At 33.5% G+C, this 11,907-nt stretch overlaps 1 protein-coding gene across 3 annotated transcripts in view; it reads left to right on the forward strand.

Annotated features, from left to right (window-relative positions):
• Positions 1 to 11,907, forward strand: part of CHD1 (chromodomain helicase DNA binding protein 1) — a 76,483-nt gene that overhangs the window by 29,073 nt on the left and 35,503 nt on the right. For all 3 annotated transcript variants that reach the window (XM_055429569.2, XM_055429571.2, XM_055429570.2), the window contains exons 4-16: positions 163 to 270; positions 1,262 to 1,326; positions 3,211 to 3,360; positions 3,493 to 3,767; positions 4,664 to 4,889; positions 5,057 to 5,157; positions 5,364 to 5,542; positions 6,391 to 6,518; positions 7,393 to 7,609; positions 8,262 to 8,351; positions 9,224 to 9,414; positions 10,100 to 10,288; positions 11,677 to 11,839. In XM_055429569.2, the coding sequence (XP_055285544.2) occupies positions 163 to 270; positions 1,262 to 1,326; positions 3,211 to 3,360; positions 3,493 to 3,767; positions 4,664 to 4,889; positions 5,057 to 5,157; positions 5,364 to 5,542; positions 6,391 to 6,518; positions 7,393 to 7,609; positions 8,262 to 8,351; positions 9,224 to 9,414; positions 10,100 to 10,288; positions 11,677 to 11,839 (2,082 nt within the window). The remainder of the gene's footprint in view (positions 1 to 162; positions 271 to 1,261; positions 1,327 to 3,210; positions 3,361 to 3,492; positions 3,768 to 4,663; positions 4,890 to 5,056; positions 5,158 to 5,363; positions 5,543 to 6,390; positions 6,519 to 7,392; positions 7,610 to 8,261; positions 8,352 to 9,223; positions 9,415 to 10,099; positions 10,289 to 11,676; positions 11,840 to 11,907) is intronic.

The following is an 11,907-nucleotide window of genomic DNA, read 5'->3' on the forward strand; positions in this document are numbered from 1 at the left end:
ATTGCAGTGATACTGTTTTACATATATGTGAGTAAGGAAAATAGTTTTACTATTATTTATTATTTGGAGACAGTGAAAATGTTGATATTGGTTTTCAATAGATTATCCTTTTTCCAGTTTTCTCAAAACTTTGTTCTTCACTTGTGTATATCTCTATTACAGTTCTGGAAATCTAGCCCTAGTATTTTGGCTGTTCAGAGATCTGCAATGCTTAAGAAGCAGCAGCAGCAGCAGCAACATCAAGCTTCATCTAATAGTGGATCAGAGGAGGTGACTATTCATTGTGAAAGCTATTATCTGAAAAGTAGACTTGATGCCTAATTATTTAACTGGGGGCTATTTACGAAATTATTAGAAACAGTAAGGGTATTAGAAGGATAGGAAAATAACTACATTTAAATGTGCATCAGTAGCCTTGAAATGTAGACATATTTTTATTATAAACAGTGTAGTTTCTGTTTGCACATGAGCATGCATGCGTGTATGTTTACACAGAAACATTCAGGAAGAACTATAGGTTTCCCCACCTATCCGAAAATGGAATGTCCTTTTTCCTGAGCCAAGTGGTATAAAAAAGCAAAGAGTCTATTTCCTTAGGCCACATCTTGGTAACTGTCATGGGAAAAGTGAGGAAAGTACAGATGCTCACAGGCACTGTTCAGAATCCCCCCAGCTCAGTGCTGAGGGTAGATCCCAGGGAAGGAGCTTGAAGGCGCCACTCCGCATGCCTGCCACCTCAGCAACAGCTTGCTGCGAAACAAGCGCTGAGTGCTCTTTTAGTGGATTCTGTAAAAGTGGAAATCCTCTTCAGACTTGTTTCAGCTAGTGAAACAGGTACTGGCGTAGGTTCTTTCGTAAAAGTGTAGTGGTATAAATTGAACTTTCAAAGACTGGGGGGGTCTGTATATCAAAAACTGCCTACTGAGGAAGAAAAATAGTAAATGAAAATTTGACGTTATCAACAATTAGGATTCCTTTTTGAGGTCTTACTTGGCAACAGTAGTAGTATCCAGAAATGGTAGATTATAAGATTTTATAGAAAATGCTGACATTGTGATGTTTACCGAATTTCACTGGCTGTTACATATTTACAGTAAAAATGTAATTACTTTATATGCTAATTCATGGTATAAATGTAACATGGAAAAAGTCTTTACAGTTTTATTAGTAAACTGAATGTTTAATAGTATGACAAAGAAAAATGTTACTATAGTTGAATTCTAATCACTAACAGCCTTAACTTTGTATATTTTCTGTACAGGATTCCTCTAGCAGTGAAGATTCCGATGACTCATCCAGTGAGGTCAAAAGGAAAAAGCATAAAGAGTATGCCATTTTGTTCAACTGACTACTTTTGTATCAAGAAAATCCTAATGATTTATATTTCTTCCTTTATGACCAATTGTTGCCAGACGTGAACTTCTTGGTTCATGGCATTTTATTAGGTTAATTTAAACCATTAATTCTTTTATGTTTCTGTGACAACATTGGTTTTTTTGTGCCACTTGCTTATCTCCTATAACACCTCTCCCTTACATTTTTTAAACTTCAAAGATCTTCTTAGTCACAATATCAGAAGGTCTTAATAACTTGAAAAACTTATGTAGGAATGTTGGGACCAAAGATGGTGGATTTCAGATAGTTCAGATGTTAATAGCTATCCTTATATTTGTTTGCACATGAAATTTACTTCCTCTTTAGAACTCATTTAGCAACTCACTGTAATTTCCCAAAGATCTTGACCCAGGAAGTGTTAAAAAATACTTCAAGTCTCAGTTCTGATATTTTAGATGGTCTGAGTTGTTTTTTCTCTCACTTCTTCAAAAATATTCTGCACTTTCACACTGGTACATCCAGCTTTGGATTTGTTATTTATTTATCCCACTTTATGCACTTTATTTTATGCATCTTTAATGTGAAGATTCATAAGTTTTACTAGTTTCTAAAAATTCAGTCATTGTATCTCTTGGCATTTTCTCTTTTTCATTCTATAAATTTCTGTTACTACAGTTAACAGATGTATATGTTATCGGTCTTGGATCATACCTGTTAGATATCTGTTGGATCATCCCTTCCGGTCCTCCATGAGTCTTACTTTATCATGTGTTTTATCCTTTTATTGCTGTGCTATATTCTGGCTGATTTCTTTAGATCTGTCTTTTGTTTTACTGAGTGTGTTTTCAGCTACTGTGTCTTATCAACTGTTCAACTTTTCCACTGAATTAGTAATTTCTAAACTTAGCATGAGTGCAAGCAAAGCATATTTTTTAAATATGAGTAATTTTGGATGACGGATAGATTTTGTTGGATTTGAAAATCAATACTTACTATAAAAATATAAAATGGAAATTTTTTTCATATATCCTGCCTATTGCTGTGTCTGATGTGCAAACTCTGAAAAATAACCTCAGGAAAAAAAATTAGCTTCTCCCATTGTGGTTTTTTTTTTTTTAATATCATAAACCAGATTTTATCATGTAGCTTGCTTATGCAACCCCTAACATGACATAGTTGTAATTGGTATAAGCTGTGCAGAGCACCGGAGTAGAAACAGTGCCTTTGATACAGAATGTAGTGTATATGTAAGAACTAATGTGTCTCTTTCATTTAAAGTTGATACTATAGTCGAGTATTAACAGTGAATCCAACATTTTTTCCTTTCCATGTTATTTGGAATTAAATAGACTAAAAATAGTAATAAGGGTAAGGTAGTTACTGAATGTTGGTTAAGATGGAATGTTTTTATTTTTTCTTCAATTTTTTGATACCTTAAGTTTCTTAATGTACAATACTTTAAAAATTATTTTTTAAAGGGTATGTTTTTAAAAATCACAATCTCCACAAAATTAGAATGAAAGGAATTACTATAGAACCTGTTTTGAAATAGCAAGTCTAATTAGATAGAATTTTCAAAATTAAGCACTGTGACTCTAAATTAGCATACTGTGTTTTCACCTAAACTCCACTTACTTGTGTTACATTTTGAGGTATGAGTAAATGATTAACAAAAACTCTGGAGTTGGAGAAATCTATGAAGAATATTTTCCAGCATTTTCTTATTCTACAGATATTTGAGTATTTTTATAATGAGTGAAAATGATACTTTTTATATTAGCTGGAATGTAATTTAGCTTGATTATTTTTATATTTTGTCAGGTAAAATTTGCTATATATGTATAAGTAAGCATCCTTTATATATTTTATATACAGTGAAGATTGGCAGATGTCTGGATCGGGATCTCCCTCTCAGTCTGGTTCGGATTCGGAATCTGAAGAAGAGAGAGATAAAAGCAGTTGTGATGAAACAGAATCAGATTATGAGCCAAAAAATAAAGTTAAAAGTAGAAAACCTCAAAATAGGTAAGTATAGTATGTTCTTGGTTTGATTCTGAAAATTGTTGATTACAGAAGGTATTCGTTCTTTTTCTTAGAGTTTCTCATATCTTGTTTTATGCCAGTATTTCTGTAAAATACCTCTTCACTTTTCCATAGATCTAAGTCAAAAAATGGAAAAAAGATTATTGGACAAAAAAAGAGACAGATTGATTCATCTGAGGAGGAGGAGGATGATGAAGAAGAATATGATAATGATAAAAGAAGCTCTCGTCGCCAAGCAACTGTCAATGTTAGCTATAAGGAAGATGAAGAAATGAAAACAGATTCTGATGACCTCCTGGAAGTCTGTGGAGAGGATGTTCCTCAACCTGAGGAAGAGGAATTTGAAACAATAGAACGGTTTATGGATTGTCGGATTGGAAGAAAAGGAGGTATTTAAAGAAAAAGAGAAGAAACCTTCATTTTTGGTTTTGGTTTTCAGTAATGTTTACCAGAGTGAATTTTTTCCTGAAGACTTTTCAACTTTGAAAGCTGAGGGTGGAGTTTTTATATTTTCTATAAAATAGACCTTGCTCCTGGAGAAGGGAATGGCAACCCATTCCAGTATTCTTGCCTGGAGAATCCCAAGGGCAGAGGTCCCTAGCAGGCTACAGTTCATGGGGTTGCACAGTCAGACATGACTGAGCAACTAACACACAGACACGCGCACACACACATACCTTGCTTAGGGTTTCTCTGGTGGCTCAGTGGTAAAGAATCTGTTTTGACCACTTCATCAAACTTGTCCTACCTCTGATAAGTTTGAATCTGATCTCTCGGTCTATGAAATCTCCCCTCCCTCCTTCCCTCTCCCATGTATGTGTGAACATACAGTTTATCTTTCTCTTGACTTATTTTACTTAACATGATGCTACTGAGGTCCATCCGTATTGTTACAGATAGCAGATTTACTCCTTTTTATGGCCAAGTAGTAGTCCATTGTCTATGTACGTACAGTGTTTTTAATCCCGTTGTCTGTTGATGGACGCTTAGGGTCTTTCCATGTATTACCTATTATAAGTAATGGAACAGTGAGCATGGGAGTGCAGCTGTCTCTTCTACATAGTGATTTCAAACATGTAGTTTTTAAAGATGATTTTTAGTTAATCTTTCTATTCTAGAATTCAGTTTCTTTTATGAATGTATAGTGTAGTTTCCTATAAACTCTAACCCTGTTTGTTACTTATTTAAACGAGCATATATTTTTCTGTTTATAGTCTTGAAATTTTGAGTTGAAATACTTCTATAACAGAATCACATGGAAGTATTTTACTTTTTTTTTTTTCAGCTACTGGTGCTACTACAACCATCTATGCAGTTGAAGCAGACGGTGACCCGAATGCAGGATTTGAAAAAAACAAGGAACCAGGAGAGATCCAGTATTTAATTAAATGGAAAGGATGGTCACATATCCACAATACTTGGGAGACAGAGGAAACCCTTAAGCAACAAAATGTTAGAGGAATGAAAAAATTAGATAATTATAAGAAAAAAGATCAGGAAACAAAAAGATGGTATGTTTTATGTTGGAGTTAAAAATTAGTGATGTTTAAATTTATTTGTTTCAGTTTCTTCATTATTCAGACTGATTCACATTTGAGTGACAAGATGGGAGATTTTGTGCTACAGATGTGATTTAAGGGAGATTTTTAACTTTGTTCTTGGGTTACTAATCTTTCAGGTTGAAAAATGCTTCTCCAGAAGATGTGGAATATTATAATTGCCAGCAAGAACTTACAGATGATCTCCATAAGCAGTATCAAATAGTGGAGCGAATAATTGGTTAGTAATAAATGATTCTAATTAAACAGTTATCTTTCCATGCTTGAAGTCATCTGAAACTTAAAATTTTGCTTGCATATCAAATACAGTAGCTTGCTCTTATAATAATAGTGTAAACAGATGGCTTATTTTTACTTGTATAGTTTTTACCAAGAATTATTCCTTGGATAAAATTCAGTGTAAAATATATCTGATCTGTCTCACAGCTCATTCCAATCAGAAGTCAGCTGCTGGCTATCCTGATTATTATTGCAAATGGCAGGGCCTTCCATACTCAGAGTGCAGCTGGGAAGATGGCGCTCTTATTTCCAAAAAATTTCAAGCATGCATCGATGAATATTTCAGCAGGAATCAATCAAAAACCACTCCTTTTAAAGACTGCAAAGTGAGTATTGTTTGCCATTTTAAATTGTTGAAACTGTATTTATGCATCATAAATATCACAAGCCCACATAGAGAGTTGGATCCTGATTTCATACAGGCTACAGGAGAGAACTGTTTGGATGGTAGGTCCTACAGAAAATGATATTCCTGTAATTGCTGTGCCATTTTAGATGTGGCACGGTCTTCTAGCCTTGGTGGCTGAAACTTGTGTCAAAAAGATAATAAATTGGTGGTGGCATTTGTGGGGACTGGGTTAGGGAGGTCGAAAAGGGAAAATTTCTCAGAAACTAGATGTATACACTTGATTTAAAAGGTAGTGAATATTATCATTGATGTCAGGAAAGGAGAAGAGGGATGTCCCCATAGGAAAGCGTCATGGACTGCCTTGCCTAATACTTACAAGTTACTGCTAGTGACAGTTTGGGGTCTGTGTACTACTGGAATTTGTTTTCTTATTATAAGATTTAATTCATAAGGGTAATTTAGAAATGAGAAATCAAATGGAAAGTTAAACCAGTTTTATGTTTTATTTCTAGGTCAGGGCTGGAACTGTGGTTAAATGAATGAATTTAACATAGCTTTTACTTGTGAAACATGTGAGATCCAAGTATTTCAGCAAGAACTCACTTACCTCTGTCAATTTTTGTTCCCAAAAAAGACCAGAGTATTTCACTGTACATTGTTATAGAAAACAGACTTCTTTCACTTATCATGTATATTTGTCATGGAATTTCTGAGTGTGATGATTTGAGATAAAATTTTAAAATTTATGGCAAAAGCTGAGATCTTCATCTTTTAATTTGATTTCTTATGTTTAATAATTCATGTTAATATTTGTTTCTACAAAAGGTATTAAAACAAAGGCCAAGATTTGTAGCCCTAAAGAAGCAGCCATCCTATATTGGAGGACATGAAGGATTAGAATTACGAGATTATCAACTGAATGGTTTAAATTGGCTTGCTCACTCTTGGTGCAAGTAGGTATATTTTGAATTGTTTATTTAAGAGGATAAAATTTTTACAAATATGGAGTTTGGAAAAGATTTCCACTGGCATAAAGGATAAGACCCTCTGGTATTTATATATAGGTCTTTGAATTTCCTATTGTATAAACAGTTGTTTAGTTGCTCAGTCGTGTCTAATTCTTTGTGACCACATGGACTAGATAGCCTGCCAGGCTCCTCTGTCCATGGGATATCCCAGGCAAGAATACTGGAGTGGGTTGCCATTTGCTTCTCCAGGGGATCTTCTCTGCCCAGGGATCAAACCTGTCTCTACTGTCTTGGCAAGCAGGTTCTTTAGCATTGAGCCACCAGGGAAGCCCTATATAAACAGTATTTCTTATATTAAGAAGAAAAAGAACCTTTTGATTGTTGCAATATTTAAATATGTTTTAATTGAAATTAGACTATGTATACATTGTTTCACAGTGTCCTGGACTGTCTCTCTTCCGGTTATTTCTAATAGCCATTCTGGCTTCTGTTTTTCTCTTCCTCTCTCCTGGGTCCCCTACTCTGTTTTTGGCAGTGTAGGTGACTAGGGTGCAGTTTTTTTGTTTTTTAAACTTTAACGTAGCTGTAGTTTTATCTGGACTCTACCACTTGTAGATGGATTGTGTCCTTATCTCCATAACTGACTGTAAAAAATTCTGTTGATTTTTAAGCTGCTTTTATGTTCTAAAATCATAAACTCTCTTGTATTATTATAGTTAATAAAAATGCATATTGTAAATAATACCTATCAGATTAATCTGATTTAACTTCATATAAATTTGTACATGGATTCTGTACAAAGGTTACTTGTAAATTTGAATCTTTATTGCACACATGATTTTTGTTTTTCATTTTGCAGAGGTAATAGTTGCATACTTGCTGATGAAATGGGCCTTGGAAAAACAATACAGACGATCTCATTTCTGAACTATCTGTTTCATGAACACCAGTTATATGGACCTTTTCTGTTGGTAGTACCACTCTCCACTCTCACTTCCTGGCAAAGGGAGATTCAGACATGGGCTTCTCAAATGAATGCTGTGGTTTATTTAGGTGACATCAACAGCAGAAACATGGTAAGTTGTATCGCCGCAAATTTAGAAATTTAGACAAACTCATCTTTGAGGACAAGTCTTTGGTCTTTATTAAGTCTTAGTTTCCAGCATTAAACTTGTTACACAATAAGATTCATCACATGTTTGATTGGCTTAATAAAAATTAATTTCTGTTTTAGAGTTGTTATATATATATATATTTTCCTGCCTTATTATAAGTTTCAAATATATATGCAGGCCTACAGAAGAATGTAATAAAAGCTTCATGTCCTATGTCCAGCTGCACAGTTTTAACTCTTGCCCGTTTTGTTTCATCTGTCCCTCTACGTGATACTTTCCTCCCAATTATTATTGTGAATCAGACCCCAGACATATTTCATCTGCAAAAAAGAAATCACTTTTGTTTGGTCAGATGAGAAGTTCCTTCAGTGAAAAGCATATATTAAAAATGTGGCTATGTTTCTATAGAAGATTTTGATATTCTGGAGTATTTATATTTTGCTTATAAGTAAGATCAGTGTAGCTTGTACTGTATAAAGAATTGTTATTTTATTACATAAACATATAGACGGGTTTTTCTGTATTTTGAATGAATTTTACTTCAGATATGCAAGTAAAAGTATACTTCTAAAAAAATGTTTGTTTTAAAATTGTCTTTGAAATTTCTTGATAGATAAGAACTCATGAATGGATGCATCCCCAGACCAAACGGTTAAAATTTAATATACTGTTAACAACTTATGAAATCTTGTTGAAGGATAAGGTATGTATTAATCTGTTTTTCTGTTTGGTGTATATCAGTTTTTCCTTTACGTTGTGGATAGATTGAAAAGATAAACATAAATCAGGGTCAGCAGATTCAAAGTGTGTGGATCAAGTCCGGCTTATCTGTTTGTTTATTTTTTTATGATCCTTGAAGTAAGGTTGATTTTTACATTTTTAAGTGTTGTAAATACAAACCAAAGGATATGAAACTAGCTTGGTATAGTGTCTGTTGATTTGTAAGGTCTTTAAAGAGGAGGCAGATTACACTACCACTGGGTAAATGCTTTATAGCTATTGTCTTCTTTAATTCTTCATAATTACTTTATAATACACTTCTGTCCGTATTGTGAAGAAAAGTCAAGTCTTAAAGAGGTTGATGAACTTGCCTAAAGTCATGCAACTTTTAAGTAGCAGAATCAGGCCCGTCTCCATAAGTCAGAGACCTTTGTGTATATATTGTAAATAAATAATTCATAAAAATCATAGCAGTAAATTGTAACTACACTTGGAGTTAGACACTATTCCAAATTTATTTTCTCCAAATTAACATTAATGAGATTTCTACTGGTTTAAGGTATAAACATTGTTTGTGAAATTTTTAAATGACACTATAGATTTTATTGTCAGTATGTAAGCTAGTAAAAACTTTCACTTGATAATTATGCTGTTATTCTAATGGCCGAGTTAGTCATGGAAGGAACTTTGTTTTTCATTCTGAGTTACTTGATCTGAAGATTCCAAAAAATTTTAGAATAGTACATAATTTTTATTTGAAATATTGGATGTAGGTTTGTTTTTAAATTTGCCTCATTTTAATGATTTGAATTCCATTTTTCTCTTGAAAAACTGTGTTCTTCTGTTCATTTTAAGGCATTCCTTGGAGGTCTGAATTGGGCATTTATAGGTGTGGACGAAGCACATCGATTAAAGAATGATGACTCTCTTCTGTATAAAACTTTAATAGATTTTAAGTCCAATCACCGTCTCCTTATCACTGGAACTCCTCTGCAGAACTCCCTCAAAGAGCTCTGGTCTTTGCTACATTTCATTATGCCAGAAAAGTAAGATAAATTAAGATAAAATTTTAATGTTAGTTTCATTTGCTAAGTTTAGCAGGAAAATAATTAGTGTAGGTAATAAGGTCAGAAGGAGGTTTTATTGTCCCAAACATTGGGTCAGAGATTATTAAGAAGAAAAGAAATGGGACGGAATAGAATTTGAAATAATATTTTTATTTTTCAATTTTGTAAATAAGCTTGAACCATGGATAATAAATTATAACAGTTGATTTTGCCTGTTGTTCAGGATATCCCTTGCTTAAAACTGGAAATAGTATCATTCTTAAACAGAAATAATAGTAACAAGGTATTTTTAGAAAATTCCATTTTCTCTAATAATTTTAGGAAAAGCAGACTAAGATAAATAAGTTGTCCGAGGTCATATACGTATTTTCTTTCAATAGATTTATAACTTTCTTTGAGAAATATTTTAGTGATAATTACTCCCATACTTGAAAATATTTCATCTTTATTTAACCCAAGGAAAGCAAACAGGTTTTCATAAAATAGCTTATACTTTACATCTGTAGATATGCAGTAGATTTCTTGGAAGGGTAGTTATTAGAAGTGATTAATTTTAACTAGTTTTTCCCCCCAAACATCTGTATTTTATGTCTGACTATCCTGTAAAATATCAAATGCAATTTGACTTCTTTCACTGATTCTTCCATTTGCTTAAATTTTTAAGGTTTTCTTCCTGGGAAGATTTTGAAGAAGAACATGGCAAAGGCAGAGAATATGGTTATGCGAGCCTCCACAAGGAGCTTGAGCCGTTTCTGTTGCGCAGGGTTAAGAAAGATGTGGAAAAATCTCTTCCTGCCAAGGTTGAACAGATTTTAAGAATGGAAATGAGTGCTTTACAGAAACAATATTACAAGTAAGCTGTAAACAGAGCACATATTCTGAGGTGCCCCCTAGACCTGATTGAGTCTTAAAGAGCAGTAACAATTCTTGAATTTTAGAATAGGTTTATTGTATAGCATAGTGAGGCAGAGAGAGGCTTAATGGCATGTCTAAGATCACAGGTGTTACAAGGCTAATTCATCTTATAGCTCATTAATTGTGTTTCTTTATTTTGTACTACGTTACATTATAGAAGGTTTCTTTTTAAGTTTTAGGATTGCCGTGATACCAAGGTATTATTATGTAATTCTGATAATTATGTTATTGACAGGTGGAAGTAGAAGCCAGAGAAACAACCTTAGAACAAAATTTTAGACCCCTCCGCTTTTTGAAAAATGTTAACGAATCGTATTTTGTATAATTTATGTGTGTTGGATCTGTATAGTGACACCAAAGGGTCAAAAAGGAATATCCATCCTGGTTTCTGTTCTGACATTTAGTTGCATAAAGCTCTGCTTCATACATTTGAACTCTCAGAAACATATTTTATGATAAATCTGTAAGTGCCGTTCACTTTAAAAATACGTTTATTACATAAATTTTACATTTTTGTTATGGAAAACTTCAGACCGTATACAAAATAGGATAATATAATAAACTCCTTCACTCAAGCTTGGTCTTCAGCTCATAGCCAGCCACCCTCACTTCCCCTATCCTGTCATTTTGAGACAAATCAGATAAAATTGTTTCAAGTTCCTTCAAAAACTAACATTGTAAAAAGGAAGAAAATAAAACATGTTAGACAAGGTACATCATGGTGAGAGGAAATGTTATGCATAATTTGCGGTAATAAAATAGCCACTTATAATTTATCTGTTAAGTTGCATGTGTAGTGTGTAACTATTTTAGAGAAGGCAGTTTGGCTAAACATGAGGTGTGAAGTATCTCCATTAGTTGCCCAGTATATGGCAACCCATTCCAGTGTTCTTGCCTGGAGAATCCCAGGGAAGGGGGAGCCTGGTGGGCTTCCGTCTATGGGGTCACACAGAGTCGGACACGACTGAAGTGACTTAGCAGCAGCAGCAGCATAGCAAAATTTATTGGAAAGTTAAGATAGATTATAAAGTTGACCATTTAAAAAATAAATTTTGGGGTAAAGGGTTAATGCACTATGCACTATTAATTCACTATGTTATGTTAAGCCTTTACTGTGTATAGTTGATGATTCAAATAAATACGTGTTGTCCTGGTCTTATGAATGAGGTTCATTTAGTTTTGTGAATAAAGTTTAGTCCTTTGTCTTCGGAGTTAAACTTCATAATGGTGCAGTTTTGCTTTGGTATTTAATTTTTTTTAATGGTTTTAGAATTCATCCTGGTAATTATTCTGCTACATCATTTTCATAATCTTTTTTTTAAACAGATGGATATTAACTCGGAATTACAAAGCCCTCAGCAAAGGTTCCAAGGGCAGTACCTCAGGCTTTTTGAATATTATGATGGAGCTAAAGAAATGTTGTAACCATTGCTACCTCATTAAACCACCAGATAATAATGAATTCTACAATAAACAGGAGGCCTTACAAGTAAGAATTTTAAAATTTTATTACTTCATGGTAAAGCAAAATTCTAAAAGTTTATTTCAGCTTTAAGT

This window comes from Moschus berezovskii, chromosome 8 (genome assembly GCF_049115385.1).
Source record: "Moschus berezovskii isolate FMDL1 chromosome 8, NW_MosBer_1.0, whole genome shotgun sequence".
NCBI lineage: Eukaryota > Metazoa > Chordata > Mammalia > Artiodactyla > Moschidae > Moschus > Moschus berezovskii.